The 15,265-nt window shown below is 36.8% G+C and overlaps 1 protein-coding gene across 2 annotated transcripts in view; it reads right to left on the bottom strand.

Moving 5' to 3' along the window:
- The window catches only part of ADCY8 (adenylate cyclase 8), a 121,697-nt gene that overhangs the window by 19,907 nt on the left and 86,525 nt on the right, over positions 1 to 15,265 (bottom strand). For both annotated transcript variants that reach the window (XM_054059704.1, XM_009560039.2), the window contains 4 exons: positions 14,116 to 14,216; positions 7,092 to 7,293; positions 3,734 to 3,823; positions 2,252 to 2,424 (listed from right to left, as the gene is read on the bottom strand). In XM_054059704.1, the coding sequence (XP_053915679.1) occupies positions 2,252 to 2,424; positions 3,734 to 3,823; positions 7,092 to 7,293; positions 14,116 to 14,216 (566 nt within the window). The remainder of the gene's footprint in view (positions 1 to 2,251; positions 2,425 to 3,733; positions 3,824 to 7,091; positions 7,294 to 14,115; positions 14,217 to 15,265) is intronic.

Below are 15,265 nucleotides of genomic sequence, written 5' to 3'. Positions count from 1 at the left end.
TGGGCCTAGAGATAAAAGATGAACCCTAAGGCAAGTTCTGAAAGTTAAACATTCCTGTATTGTGAGAAAGGTTTGGAGAAGATGATAGGGGAATTAAGGAAGCAGGTGTGGATCAAAGGGGAATGAATAAAGTGACAAACAATAATTAGGACTGATCTACAAAGAGGACAGCACAGAAGAAATGTCTGTCTACAACAAGGGAAGTAAAAGAAGCTCTTGTAGGTGGTAGGGAAGCAATCAAGATAGTCCAAGGAGGTATCCTTTGAATGAAATCGCTGAGATGCTATGTGTGGACCATGCACATCATGTGACAAAATAAGGAGAGAAGCTATAAGAGCTTTCAGGTATGAGGAGAAATTACAGTTATGTGGAAAGATAACAAAATCAAAGAAACTGAGTATCTCTGTAATATTGGGTTGTTTCAAAAAGGCATGTACTCCAGGGGAAAAGACAGAAATGAAGATGCTGGGGAACTTGTGTGGCCAATCTTATAGTATAACAAAAGGGACAAAGAACTAAATTTGGAGGCAAATTGAACATGGATAATTGGCAATTGTTTTGTTGGAGGAAGATTAGGAAATATAAGGAAATGTTCAAGAGATGCTGGAAGACTGGAAGAGCTTAGTGGAAACTAAACCAAAAGGAAATTTTCTTGTGAGAGAGCTAACTGAACTGACTTGTTGGGCTTAATGAAGAATTTACGGTGAGGAAATGTACCAGAATGGGATGCATCAGTATAGGTGAAAACACAGACAGGAAACACTTTTGTCATCAGCAAATATTTTGGAATTCAAATGTTTTCCATTTTGAAGTTGCCCGAAATTCAGCCTCCCAAGGATTTCATTCCAGAATGGCTTCTTGTAAAGTGGTTAAAAGCAATAGCTTCAAACGTCATAATTATAAACTCACCTGTTATTGCATATTGTGGTAATGTAGCTATAGCCACAAAGATATAAGCTAAGTGAGTTTTGTAGGGAGTTGCAAACCCTTTTACTCAACTAGTTGGTATAGCTAAAAAAACCACATAAGTTTCTGGGCACACAATCTTGAACCTCATGCTCCCCAGTGTCAGAGTTGAAGTTCAGGTCTTTGTCCCGAGTGTGGAGCATCTCAGCTGAGATCCGTATGTCCTGGGCTGTTGGCTGCTCTAGAGGATGCTTTCTTACTGTCCTGTGATAAAAGTCACTGGAGCATTTCATTGACATAGGGATTAGAAACCACTCTGAATTCTCTAAGTTTTTCAGACAAGAGAGAATTTTTCTTTGCCATACTTGATTAGTTATAAAATTAAAGTCCATGATGATGATTTCTACTTCTAGTAGAAAGTAAGCCAAGTTTGGGCTAAGTAAGCCAAAATATTGCTTCCAGTATTTGTCATATTTGCTGGGCTCTGCTCTGAATATGCTATATATCATATCATCAGTCTGTAGGAACACCCCAATCTTTAGTACCTTGCTGCCATAGGAAGCTAGCATTGAAAGAAATGCGTGCAGAGCATTACCATGTGTAAAGAAGATGTGGCTGTTGTGAGAACTAGTTGCCCCGCAAACCCATGATTTTCTGTCATTTTCAGGATATTCATCTGGCACACACTTACAAGCACAAGCAACTGCAAATCTAAATTGCTCAAGTACCAAAGACTGAAGAAGTGCTTTTCTGAAGGAGCTAAATCACTGCTGCACTAGATTCAGTTATTGCAATGCTTGGTGCACCTCTGACCGCAAATTACTGGGGCTCTTCTATCCTCTTCAACTCCTCTTGTTGGGAAGGAAGTCTAGGAGGAGAATTTAAGTGCCATGTAACGAAATGGGATCATGTCTGTATTCCTTATATTTTCCAAAATTACACATTGTAGTTTGAAATATATATAGTTAAAACCCTGCTCCTAAAGAAATCGTTTGCTCCTGTTTTCTTAAACTGAAGTGAGTGCTTTAATCAGTATCTCTGCAGTTTTCAAGAATAGAAATAGCCAATGCATATGTACTGTAATGTGTGTTTTTATCAATGTGGATAGACTATAGGAGACATAGAGAGAAACTCTGCTCAATATACAAACATCCTCATGAAATGAGTATTTCAACAAAAAGACCTAAGAAAGAATCACATGGTAAATCTTTTGGATTAGTCATTGCCTCTTGAAAGCATCACTTCATTCTTAACTATTGTGCTATCCAGTGCATGTATACTTTGGCAAGACTTGACCCACTACCTTATTAAAAAGCAATTCTTAATGGGTACTGTGAACACTTACTCTCCATTGTGGTTAAAGTTGTCATATTGCAGAAAAAGGGAAGCATAAATGGTCTCAGTCAGCAACGAATAGATTGCAATCATGATAAGAAGTACTGCCAACTTCAGGACAGAGTTGAGACGAAGAAAGACTGCACAAGTCACCATTGCCAGCACACCAGTGAAAACAAAATACTGAATAGAAAACAACAGTGGTTACTTCTGGTGATCAGTGATTACATATTCAATCCATAAATATATACATAAATAATCAAATGACCAGAAGCATAAGAAAAAGTTGCTCTGGATTTTAGTTCTCATCTACATCTTCTTAGGGCACAGAGCACTCTGAAAATAAGTTTTTTGCTAAAATAGAATGTGAAATTATGAATTCTCCATTTTGCATGGCACATCTGTGTCAGCAGAACTCTTCCTCTGTGCCTTTATGGCATTTTAATTACATTAGAAGGCAAAGAGCATTCTTTATAGTGAAAAGAGGAAGGGGGGACATGATCTGTGTATCTGTTTGCTCATGAAAAGTCAACTTTTTCGATGGTACTTGAAGAGAGGATAAAGCCACAAGAATTTACTTATTTATTTAATAATTATAATGCAGGTCTACCTCAGTTAAATTACTCTTAAAATGTGATGCCTGGAGGTTTTATTCATATATCATTTTATAATCTCTTCATTGTCTCATTTTTCTCAATGATTATTCGTCTCTCAAACGCAATCCGTGCAGTTGATACTGGATATAAAGACAATTGTGGCCATGTGCTTTGCAGATTTAAAATAGCAACATCAACACCCACAGTCCAAATGTAATTTAAATTAACTCCTATCATACAGCTTCAGGGGAGACAGCATTCATTTTTTCTGAGTACAGTTTTGCTTTAGTACAGTTCCTCTGTAGGAAAGTCTGCATCCCTGCAATTTACGGCATTCTACTGGCAGTATCGTAACTGCCATACTGCTGTATGACTTTATAAGAAAGATACTTCATTTATCTGCACATAACCAACTGTAAGAGACTAATTCTGGTTTGAGTCGCAACATCAAATCATTGATTTTGTTGCCTGCTTGCTGATCATAGAGACGATTTTTTTTGCTCCAAATGCAAATTTGAAATAACTACAGCAGAATGACTGCTGGTTTTGATATGCAAGTATTAGTCTCCATTAGCTTCATATGAATTAACTAGCATGTTTTATTGCATTAGTTTCACTGAATCATTGCTGGATTTGTTTCCAACATAAAGGTTGTGTATGAAGTTCAAATATTGAAACTTGGTTGTAATGTCCCATTAGACCATAAGGTTAATTCTTTCTGTAACCTGTCTCTGCTATTTCTATCAGCATACAGGAAGAGGACAAAGGTTCATCTTCACAGTGCTGTTGAGGCACCTGACTCCACCACCAGTACACAAGCCATTGATTCCAGATAGTGGTCACCATGTAACCTTTATGGATCCATGCATCAGATTCAAAAGTACCCTCAGAAATACCTCAGGATAGGAACAGATGTCCGTAAAAGATGCAGATGAATTGAATGTTTGGTTCTTCAGGGCTACCGGTTTGTCAAAATCACACCATAGCTGTGAAGAAAGAAAACAAAATCGGGGTTATATTTGCTGTAATGTGCCCTGGTGACTAAGTGCTTGTGTGGCTGGCTGTGTTCAGGGATGGAACTGGCTAACCTGCTGCTCTCCATGTCACCTTTCTAACTGGCACCAGGGACTAAGTGGGCAGTAAGAATACATCCTGTAGAGATGAAATGAAAAGGGGAGAGCTGTTCTTACTACAGACATTCTCAGATGCATCTGAGAAGCCTTTTTTTGCTTTCTTGTTGCTAAAGGGTTCCTAAAGACTTCCTCTGAGAGTTTCAGAGGGCTGATGTTGTACTCCTAAGAATTACCCTCTCAAAATGTTTATGCACTGCTATAAACTGTAGAGAAAATAATTAAATTGGGAGAATAAAATCATATTTTGTGTGTGCACTTGTTTGCAAGCAGTTTTTTTTCTGCTGTGTTGTTATGGACAGTGTTATCCTTCTAGATGTGGGGGAAAAAGTCCATGGCAACTCACAGAATTGGCTTGTGCCAACACATAACGTGGTCCCACAACTGCGACTGTGATGCCTAGAATTGAAGGGAATGAGAATTCATTCGTAATACAACCTTTTTGAGAATGTAATACTGCTTTCTGGGGTTATGACCTTCATTCATTTTCATGGTATTTCAAACCAAGTGTATTAAACATAAATAAATCAGCAGTGTTGACTTGTAATACACCATGGTCTTTGAATACAGGAACAAAATCATTAATAGTTTCATATTTTGACAGTTAAAGCAGATGGGGTCTCCTGTTATATGTATTAATCCAATCTGGATGTTTTCACTAGCTCATTTCATCAACCTGCTATGTACAAGCTAGTTCCACTCTTTCTTTCCAAAAGATTTAGAGAATTTGTTTAATGAGGCCCATTTTCTTATAGTGACATTCTAATGAATTTTGAACTTAGAACTCTATTGTTTGTTCTCTTAGCAATTCAGCAATCTCTGCAATGCAGCAACATTTTCTAGGCTGTTTGTGCAGTCCTCCATGACAACTCCATGATAGTTATCTTCTACAAGTTTATGAGGTGTACAGCACCTCTCTGCAGGGCAGAGTGCCATTAGAACCAATCCAGGCATCTTTTAAAAAGACCTGCAGGATCAGAAATTTTATTCCAATTTTATAATAGTAGAAGTACACTTGATATAAAGAACCATAGGACTCATTTGCCCCTCTGGTGAAACTAAAGCCTTATGGCTCTTCTTAGAAAGCATCTGAATCTTAGTCCCCTCCAGCTGAGTGCATTTGAATCCAGTGGATGCATATAGCTCAAGTGTGGGCTGCATTACCTGTTCTAAAATACACGTAGGTCCTTCCTGAGTGCTACATTCCACTATATGGAACCCCACTGGCTGCTGTGATACCTACTTCACAAAAGTAACTTTTTTTTTTTTTTTTTTTTTTTAGTGGTATACATAAAGCATTTGTAAGTAAATTATTATTATGGCAGGATTTTGTCATATAAGTAATGAGGTTCTGCAGAGGTCAGGACTCAGTGTCTCGAGTTGTTGCAATTCTAAATATATGATGATAAATACAACTGTTTACTTGCTTATAGAATCCCATTGGTATGAGAGTACAAAGTATTATATTTCTTTTTTGGATTAGCCCTTCCACAAGACTGTGTATGCAATCTTAAAAAATAATCCACAACAAGTGAGAGCGAAACCTCGTTATCATATCTGTAGCAAATTGGGTATGGATAGATCTTTGGAGGTTGTCTTGCTTCAAGAGAAAATTTAATTCTAATAAAATCTTTCCTGACAAATATTTGTCAAATATGATTTGAAAACCAAATTCTACAATTCTCCTTAGTGATCTATAGTATAATGTACCACTGTGCTTATCTTTATGAAGTTTTCAGTCCTATTTAACTTCCTGTAATTTACTGTATTTGTATTTTCTTTATAAGGATAGCAAGTAGTGGCTACATTCTTTTTTCTCCAACCAACTCTCCTAACTCCATGTTGTCATTGAAAAAACAAGACAGATGCCGAGTCCTAGCATATTGTCAACTTGAATTCAACCATAGAAGAATGACAGCAATAGAATGTAATAAAGTCTCTTGTCTGTTAGGAAAAAATGAGGCAAACCCTTGAATTATCAGACTTCAGCATACTTACTGGAATTATATAATAATCATAATTATTATTAATAATTACAGGATAATTATTGTTGCTGTTTTGTTGTCATAGCTGCTATTTCTATTACTGTCACAAAATGCTTTCTTGGTCTCATCTAGAAGGAAATAAAAATTTAAAAACAGTAATCATGGCTATATCCATGGCCAAAAGGTGCCCTACAGGAGGAAAGAGTGATGGAAGTGTTAATTTTAATCTATCAGTGAGATATTTACCTCCTTCTTGTCTCAAGCTTCAACACTTGACAAGTTGTCTAATGTAATAATCTCCCTAATTCATACAAATCTGTCTCATATTTCTGAAGATATGCAGAAAATCAGAGCTCTGTTTTATTAGTGTTTGTTTTATATGTCTTACAAAGACACCACTCTTTCACCGTGTGACGTTGTGTAGAGCCAGTCCCACAGTATTCATCTATCAGTATTTTTATCTAACCACAACTACTAAGCAAAACTTGAAACATATATATCAGATATATGCTACAAAGATACCGATGACATAGATATATTGATATATATCAGTACATATTAGATAAACTGAAAAACTTTGCTCTAAATACATCATGCTTTAGGGTCTTAGGGGAGATGTGTATATTAAGAGACCAACCACACTAAAATCCCTGTGTGGGACGTAGACAGAAAAAAAATCATTTTATTTGGACCAGTATGATCCAAAGAAATCTTGAGGGATGCGCATTTTTCTGTACTGACTGTAAAGAAAGCTGAGAGTGACTATCCCTATAGTTTGGTACTTCAGCTAATCCACACATACCTGTGAGATAAGGAATTTATAAGCATTATTTGGATTGACAGTCTTCAAGAAAGTATATAGGTATGCCAGAAAATTATAAAAATCTGTCCTCCAAGGGTAGATGTATTGAAAAAAGGGATTTTAAAAGTAGATGATACTCATGAGGAAGAAATAAATAGATATTTCAGAAATACATAGTTTAAGAAACATTGAATTTCCTGAAGCAGTCATACTTTGCCTTTCATATTTAAACCATAGCTTGCTTATAAACACATAAATCAGCAGGTCCTGTAACAAGCTTAATAACTCATAAATCATCTTTTCCTGTGCAATATTCTCTGGTTCCCTATAAGCTTACAATATTGATGATGGCTCCAAGAAAATTAATCAGGATGGATGCAAATATAATGACATTCCTGGCCAGGTAAGTCTCATTAATCCAGCAGCAAGTTTTCCGGAGCATTAAGGGTAAACATTTGTAATCCTCTGCCGTAGTGATTAGCACAAGAGCGGAGTGCAGCATAATCAGGATAGAAAACTGAATGACCATTGGTATCACCCTGGGAAAAGGAAAAAAAAGAACCCAGTATTAAACCTTGACATAATATCACTGCTAATAAAAATAAATGTAAACAGTTCAGACTAGAAAAAAATCAGTGGTCATAAATGTGAGACAATTAGTCTAGGAAAAAAAAAGAAATGGAGAAAGCAACAATCTGTTCATGTTGCATAGATTTGCCATTGATTTACATGGTTTCTTGCTGAGAAACTGCTGTTGAAGAAACAAGCCAGAGGACCAATTGGCAATGCCTCTGTTTGTCTGTGTAGAATTTGACTGGCAAGAACACCCCTTCTTTTGGGACTCAGTTATCCCTCAAGTGTCTTTCAGAGCAAATCTCTTCAGCCTGTAGGGTCCAGATGCCACCGGTTCCCACTCTAGTAGGCTAGTTTGGGGCAGTTTAGGAAAATATTACTTTATACACAACGCAACATAGGTGCCTTTAACTTGTATAATGCTGAGGGTCATAGACTCTAAAGCGAGTACAGTAATGCAGCCTGATTTCTGGCATAGGTCAAGGTACAGTAACTACGGAAATGCAGGATATGCCTCATTGTAACTAAGAGCTGTGAGTCTCATCAGTTTCTAAAAAAGGAAAGAACTGATTTACTGTTTTTATGGAAGCCCTGTAAAATATAAAGTGGATGAAAAGGTGTTCTATCATCCAAACACATTTAAATGAAACATGTCATTTGGCAAACCCTATAAGATCTGTTCTTGCAAATGCCCTCTTTAATGAAGTATTGTTAAGTAAGTGCATACACAGAATAAACAATTCAATTAATTTGAATAAACCATTAAAACCTTTCTTCATTTCTTCTAGCCCAAATTTCATTATATTTTTCTAAATTTATTCCTTTTTTCTTGCTTAAATTTGGACCTGAAGTCAATCAAGTAACCAACATGATGATGTAAAATGTGGTAAAATGTGAGAAGAAAGAACTCTGCAGTTCAGAAATAAAATTTTTTATCCCCATTTATGCCAGTCATCTTTCTGTGTCTTTCTTCACAAAGATCAAACCCACGCAGATTAAAAGTAACTCCACTGCTTCTGCGAACCTCTCCCCTCTTCACTCTGCTTTCCCTTGCCTTTATGCTATAAGGAAAATGACTATCTGTGGCTTTGAATTAAGTAATTAATTTTTCTTGTAACCTGGTTGTATATGTGCCTGTACACTATAGGAATTTAACCTTGATGTCTCACAGACAAAATTCTTTGAAAGTGGACTATCAAGGTGCTCCAGAGAGAGTTCTGCACTTCCAGGTAGCTGAGTGCAGGTAAGTTGTACTCTGCTCGTTAAGCCTTCTCTAAAATATATTTTATTTTATTGAAAACATGAAGTTTCAGATTTTGCTACCCATCACCTATTCCTCTTCTTTTCAGATAGTGTGCAATGCTGCTTGCACACTTGTGTGGTATGGCAAGAAAATAATATGGGTGTAAGGTACAAATAGAACATAGCTTGACTTTCCTTGTTTTTCTGTGTGTCAGCCAGATCCACACCCTGAATCTGAAGAGACTAAATCTCAACCTGCCTGAAATTCTGCCCAATTTCAGGCTACTCAAATTTGGCTTTAGAAGAGCAAATTCTAAACTCATGCTGACCTGAATTCAGATCTGTGATTTGAAACTATTAACTTAACTAAAGCTTTCACTCTAGAAAGTTTCAGCATAAGCTAAGAGGTATGTAATCAGCTGTAAGAGGAAGCCATACTGAGAAAACGACAGGAGAGAACACATGGACATAACAGGGCAGGCTTTATAATCAGTCAGTGTGGGAACTGGCATTTCTTAGCTCTGGCCATGTTTGCAGCTGATGTCCAAAATCCATGCACCAAGGAGACACCAAAGATGCACTGGGTAGTTTAAGTGAAAACCGTGAGTACATCTTCCTCACAGTACTGATGTTTCTAGAAAATACTTCGAGAAAACAGGAAACAAGAAAATGTTATTACATTATGATAAACATTATTCCTTTCTGATCATCCAAACAGACTTGCTGGGATGATGACTCCTTTAAAATAAAGGATGGAATAGCAGGTAATTTACTTCAAACTTCCATGGTTATCACCTATGAAAATTAATTGAGCTAACACAGAAGTATGATCAAGCTATAAGATTTTGAAAACAGCATACAAGTCTGGAAATAATTTACAGTAATGCAGCTGTGGCTTATATGTACAACTTCTACTCTCAGAATCTCAAAATTAATGACACTTGCAGAGTAGGAGTCCAGAGAAGAAAATCAGTTAAACAGATAACAAACAGAAAACAAAGCTGTAGTTAGCAGAAAGTTTTTCTTTTAGAATATATCTGAAATGCTATAAGTAATATCTGTATATATGCATCAGATGGTATTTTTTTGTAGTACCAAATTATCTGACAAAATATTTTGAAATAAAATATGAAATATATCAAAATGGAAGTATATGGAAGTTCTGTTCCCTAATGAACTGAAATAAGAGGAATTGCACATTAACTCCCCTTGAGAGCTTACGTATGATAATATTAGCTTTGACATTGTCCTGATGGTGTACTATTGGTATGAAACTTGGTTCAGCATTTCCCTCCAACAAGCTTTGTCAGAGTTTTGTGTATGGCTTGAATATAGGACAAAGTGGAGCTTCTCAAAAAAGCCCATCCTCTCCAATGACCTCACCCACATGTAAAGCTTGCTTTTGAAAGAAGAAACAACGTAGCCAGTGAAAATAAACTGTGATATGAAGGCTAGAATGAATAATGAGGAAAGAAAAACTGGAGCAAGAGCCAAAGATTTCATCCAGTGAGACCAAAAGTTTCATGGGAAGAGTCTCAGGACCTTCTGAAAGTCCCAAGGCTACCGAGTGGACACACGATGTAATGTTGCCTTGATAGAAGCTTCTGTCTGTGAAAATACACAGAAAGCCAAGGGAGAGACAGTCAATAAAATCAGGGAAAATCTGCTCAATATATTCAGGAAGATCTAGTGAAGGGAGTCAAGAGGGCTCATCAAGGTAACTTTGTAGTTTAGGATACAATTCATCTCACTGCACAGCAGTCACTTAGATTTATTCAGATCCAGTGATTGACCTGTTCTCTCGTGGCTATACTTTGCACCCAGGGCATAGATACAGGCAGATAGTTATTTGAGATGAATTCTTTGTTTCCCACACTGCAGCAGTATTCTGCCTTCTTGCTTTCCAAAGCCAAATGACTGAGATCCTCTTTGGAACTGATAGTTTCTATCTATATCCCATGTGTATATATAGAGGTTCTCTATAAGCAGATGTAGCCTACCAGTTCTGCAGTCCTAACCCGACCCAGCTCTGAATGAAACTAAATTAAGGCTTTCAAAAAGATTAAGGTCAATCTTCCAGAGGTCATATCTGAGGACATTAAGCACAAGTTCTTATCTCAGACTGCCAAACTCTACACGTACGACCCAGTGTTGTTGAATGAAGGTACTGTAAAGGGATCATCTAGGGACCTAAGACTGGAATATCAATCCAGAACGTGGAATAACCTGCTTAGATGCCTGAGAAACCATGACCTTGTATTTATTCATAACAAATATATAGGCAGCAACATTTTTTCCACTGTAGAGAACATTTGTGTTATATTTGACCAAACACTTGTATGTTTGTCTCTTGTCTAAGCCTGCTTGAGATGAGATAAAACCAAAACTGAAGTCTGCACTACTGTGACCTATTAAAGGATCAGTCCAATATACGTGCTAAGATTTTGTTGGCAGCATGCTGATAGGATCAAATACAGCAGAAGACATAGCCAAGGTTAAAGGGATAGGAACAAACAGCCATGATATCGTTCTGTCTGTGAACTTCTCCCAGAACTAGAACACTTGCATTGAAACCTTTCTTCATTCAAAAAGAGATTAAAGACCAAATGATTTTTTTTTTTTTTTTTTCCTAGGGATTCCCTTACTGTCAAGATCAAGAAAAGTCTGAAATGGAGCCTTTGCTTTCTTTCCTCTTCATGTAGATTTGCAAACCAATACTTGAGCCAGAAGGAAACCTGCTTTTCTCCCCTTACAAGAATAACCCAGAGAAAAACTGGCAGAAATAAAAGCAGTTCAGCAGTCTACTCTAGTATGATCTATTGCCCATGTGAGCATATAGAAAGTTATTGCAGGAAATGAATCAAACTCCCAGTCCTCTCAGATGGATAAGATGAATCACTGCAAGGTTGGCAGTGTAACTTAATGGCTTCATAGAGGATAATTACAGCAGAAATATGGCATTAATTTATGTCACTTAGAGTAATTTCCCCAACTCAATATTTCAAAGAATGAAAACTATTGCAAAGATTTTTAAATTCAGTGATATGCCTGTCCTGTCAGGGAAAAGTATGAACAGATCAAATATTTATTCAGCAGAGACAGCTATAAACTGAGATAAAATTCTGAAACTCCCATACACAGTAGGTGCAGCAATAGAAAGATGATTCCCTACTTTAACATACAGTGGAAGGTAACCTATCTTGGAAACTCCCTGAAGATTTTTAGTGAGATTTACGATGATGTAAATAATATGTGCCTTCAACATATTTCTAGAAATTCCCAAATCACTCAGGTCAGAAAAGGAAACACAAAATTCCATCCTTTTTCAACAGAGGTCTGAGACATGCGTTGAAAGACACTTAAGCGTGCTGTTAGGAAATGGGTAAGTTACCATCGGGAGTGTGAATTTTATTTTGTTAGTTTTTCCATGGGAATTATGTCCATGCTCTTCCACTGTGGTAGTTTGCTTCTCTGATATCTACTAGAGGTGTAATAGATGAGCATGCAGTTATCTCCAAAACTTTCTGAATCCAAATCCTACCTAACTTTGTGATAGCTTGTTCATGTGCTCATACCTTGAGTTGTTTCTATAACAAGAGCTTAAGAAATTGGAACTTCCAGATTATTTCCATATTTAAGCACATTGAAATCTCACTCAAAAACCTCTCATGTTGTTACTTTAGGGTTGATCACCTCTTGACCACCGCTAACATAACAGGTGTATTTTTAAAGACTGAAATATATTTTTTTAATGCAAAGTATCAGAACTTGAAAAAGAAAGACTAAAATTTGCCTTCTTAAATCTTGACAATCTTCAGCACCCATGTGGCTCCAAATCTTCTCTCTCTCTAAAGGGATAGCGGTAAATATCCCTTCTCTAAATGTCTCCCAGGGTTCCAGCAATCAACCTTTAAGGGCATTCTTGAGGCTAAGGTTCCATATTTTTTGTTTAAAAACCTCTGGTAATCCTCTGGTAATCTTATCTTATAGTAATTTAACTAATCTTTATTTGAACCTATTTATATTTACAACCTCTTTAACATTCAGTGACAAAAAGCTCCACAAAGCATTTCTGAAGTGAAGGGAAAACCACAAAATTACCATGCAAGATGGGAAACCAGAAGTGAGACAACTGCAGGTAATATGCTTATGTGACTCCTTCTCCTCTAATGCCAATTGCACTAGACATGCTCATGGGAATTAACAGAGATGAATCTGTGCAGGTAGAAAAAATGTCATGTTTTTTTGCTGGGAGAGCAGTGATATATGTAGTAGCAGAAATCTTTTTTGAAAACAGGTTCCATTAATAAGATCCATAAATCTTCTTGTACATACTGAGAAAAAAAAAAAAATATAACAGCTACTAGAAGTGAAAAATTTTGAATGTGTATCGGGAGAAGAACTTTTAAAACGCAAACAAACTTACTGTCATTACAGCAATATAGCACATGAGGAATAGCAGGTCACGTACTACTCGGGGTACTTTCCCAGCTGAGAACTACAAAATACTTGGGAAACCACTGCTGCAGTATGCAGTTGCCTGCCTGCATCTAACCACCGTTTTGGTGTTCTTAGACGTAAACATGGAGAATCAGGTCTTCCACAGATGATCCAAGAAATACTGCTGCATTACCGTAACAATAAATGTCTTATTTCTTATATATATAGTCTATTTTCAAGGTTAGTCAACCTTAGCCATAAGTTAAGGTTTACCTGAGTGTTAGAAAGCATGTGAGAATCATGCTTGTCTACATATTTCCATTTTAGCACTTGCTCTGCCAAAACCAAATGGGATCAAGGGCATGTTTTTGTGGCAACCATGTTCCGCTGGCTCTATTATGATGCCCGAAAACTGGCATTGTGCCTTGCACAAACTCTTGTGTTCTCAGTATTAAAAAGTAGACAAAAATGTCAATTAGTGGGTTTGACTGTGTGAAACGTGGTCACAAAGGTCTCAGTTATGTCACATTTTCATCACCTTGATAGGAGTTGTTGCTTGGTCAGCCTGATATAAATATAGAAGTGGGAAAAGATGTACCAGACCTCCTTCCTTCTTCTTAATGGCACCAGATTGCTTTCCCCAGCTGGATAATATGTATTATCAGCAACAAAGCACAACAGTATAATTTTCTTATGTAGTATAAAAGAAGCAAACCCAAAACAATCGCTCATTCCCAAGGTTATTACCAGTCACTTAGCAAAGAGGCACTGTTGTGAGCCTGGATCATGTTTTACTTCAACAGTGGAAGCAACAGGCTATATCGTGTCAAACTTTTGCAACCCAAAGTTCCTACTTATCTCAGTGGGAGTTCTGCTTAAAAACATAACATGATGTCAGTAGACAGATGCCTCACACGAAAAAAATGTAGCTGAATATAATATGATACAAAACTGGTTAATATCGGGAAAAAGTGAAACCATATTTCTGAACGCTTCTGGGGAATGAGCACATTTTATTGGTTCATTCTATGTCAATCCTAGAAATGTTATCCTGCTGTTTCCCAAAGAGGACCTTCAGATATATAGAGATATAGTTCTGTATTTACCTGGAAGAAGGAAGTAAGCTTTGGATAGCGGTGATAAATACAAGAACAATAAATGCACACACCAAGTTTGATTTGAATACTTCATCCCGCATTTGAGAATACTAGAATAAGAAAAAGAAACAACAAACAGAAGAGTAAATTAGTCATTACCCATGCAGAATTTTCACAAAGACTGATGTACATAGGAGACTTTGGGGAAATTAGCAGGAAGAGCTAATAAATCAATACACCTGAATTTGTTTTTAAAAATAGCTTTATCCAAGAGAGCAAAACTCTGTAATTTGCAATACAAAGTTGTTTTACTTGATTGCCTTGTTTTCAAAAGTATTTGCTTTAAAAATCCCCAGGTAGATTCTAGGGGGCTTGTGCTGCTGAATAGAATGCTAAATACTTAATAGCTTAACCAGAGGAACCATGGATTTCCTCACCTGAAGACAATCACTGAAGCCAGCTGTGACTCTGCATGCATGACACCGCTTGCCAAATTGAAAGATTCTGTTTTCTTTTGTACTGGTCTTCTTTTTCTCTTATAGAATTATGTAGTTTGGGACGTTCCATGATTGAAGGGATGTGGGTCATGACTTCTATATCCTACCTTACCCAGAGGCTGTGCAGAAGCTTGGCAATATGGGCATTCTCCAAGTAGAAAATGAGGGTATTATTATGCAAAAGATCATTTGAGATGCATTATTGAAATTTATTGCAAAAGTAATTTTCTCCAGCATATCAAACCACTGAAAATTCTAACAGGTTCCCCTATTATGGCAGTTAAGAAGAAAAGGAATAACAGATACACTGGTGAATCATGGTGGATCAGTTGAAGTGGAAATATCACCTTAATCCTCAGCTGATATTTATCACTGCTAATTCAGTTCAACTCCAGTTGTTTACAGGAGATGAAGATCAGTCCATAGGCATATTTTTGTAAATCTCTTTATTCTATACTGCTGCTGCTAAATTTTCTTCACCTAATAAAGGATTCCACTGATGCCAGCCCCTGTCATTTTTCCTCCTCTGGACCATAACTCAGTTCTATTTAATATGTTGTAGTTTTGAGGGAACTAAGAGTTACATGTGCAGAACAAAAGGAAACCAGAGTCAAAGAGACATTAAATATAAGACTCTTTCTCTAACAATTTGGAAATAAGGT

The sequence above is a fragment of the Cuculus canorus genome, chromosome 2 (assembly GCF_017976375.1).
Source record: "Cuculus canorus isolate bCucCan1 chromosome 2, bCucCan1.pri, whole genome shotgun sequence".
In the NCBI taxonomy this organism is placed as follows: Eukaryota; Metazoa; Chordata; class Aves; order Cuculiformes; family Cuculidae; genus Cuculus; species Cuculus canorus.
The sequence above is the reverse complement of the archived record's forward strand: the minus strand, read 5'-3'. Positions and strand labels throughout refer to the sequence as shown.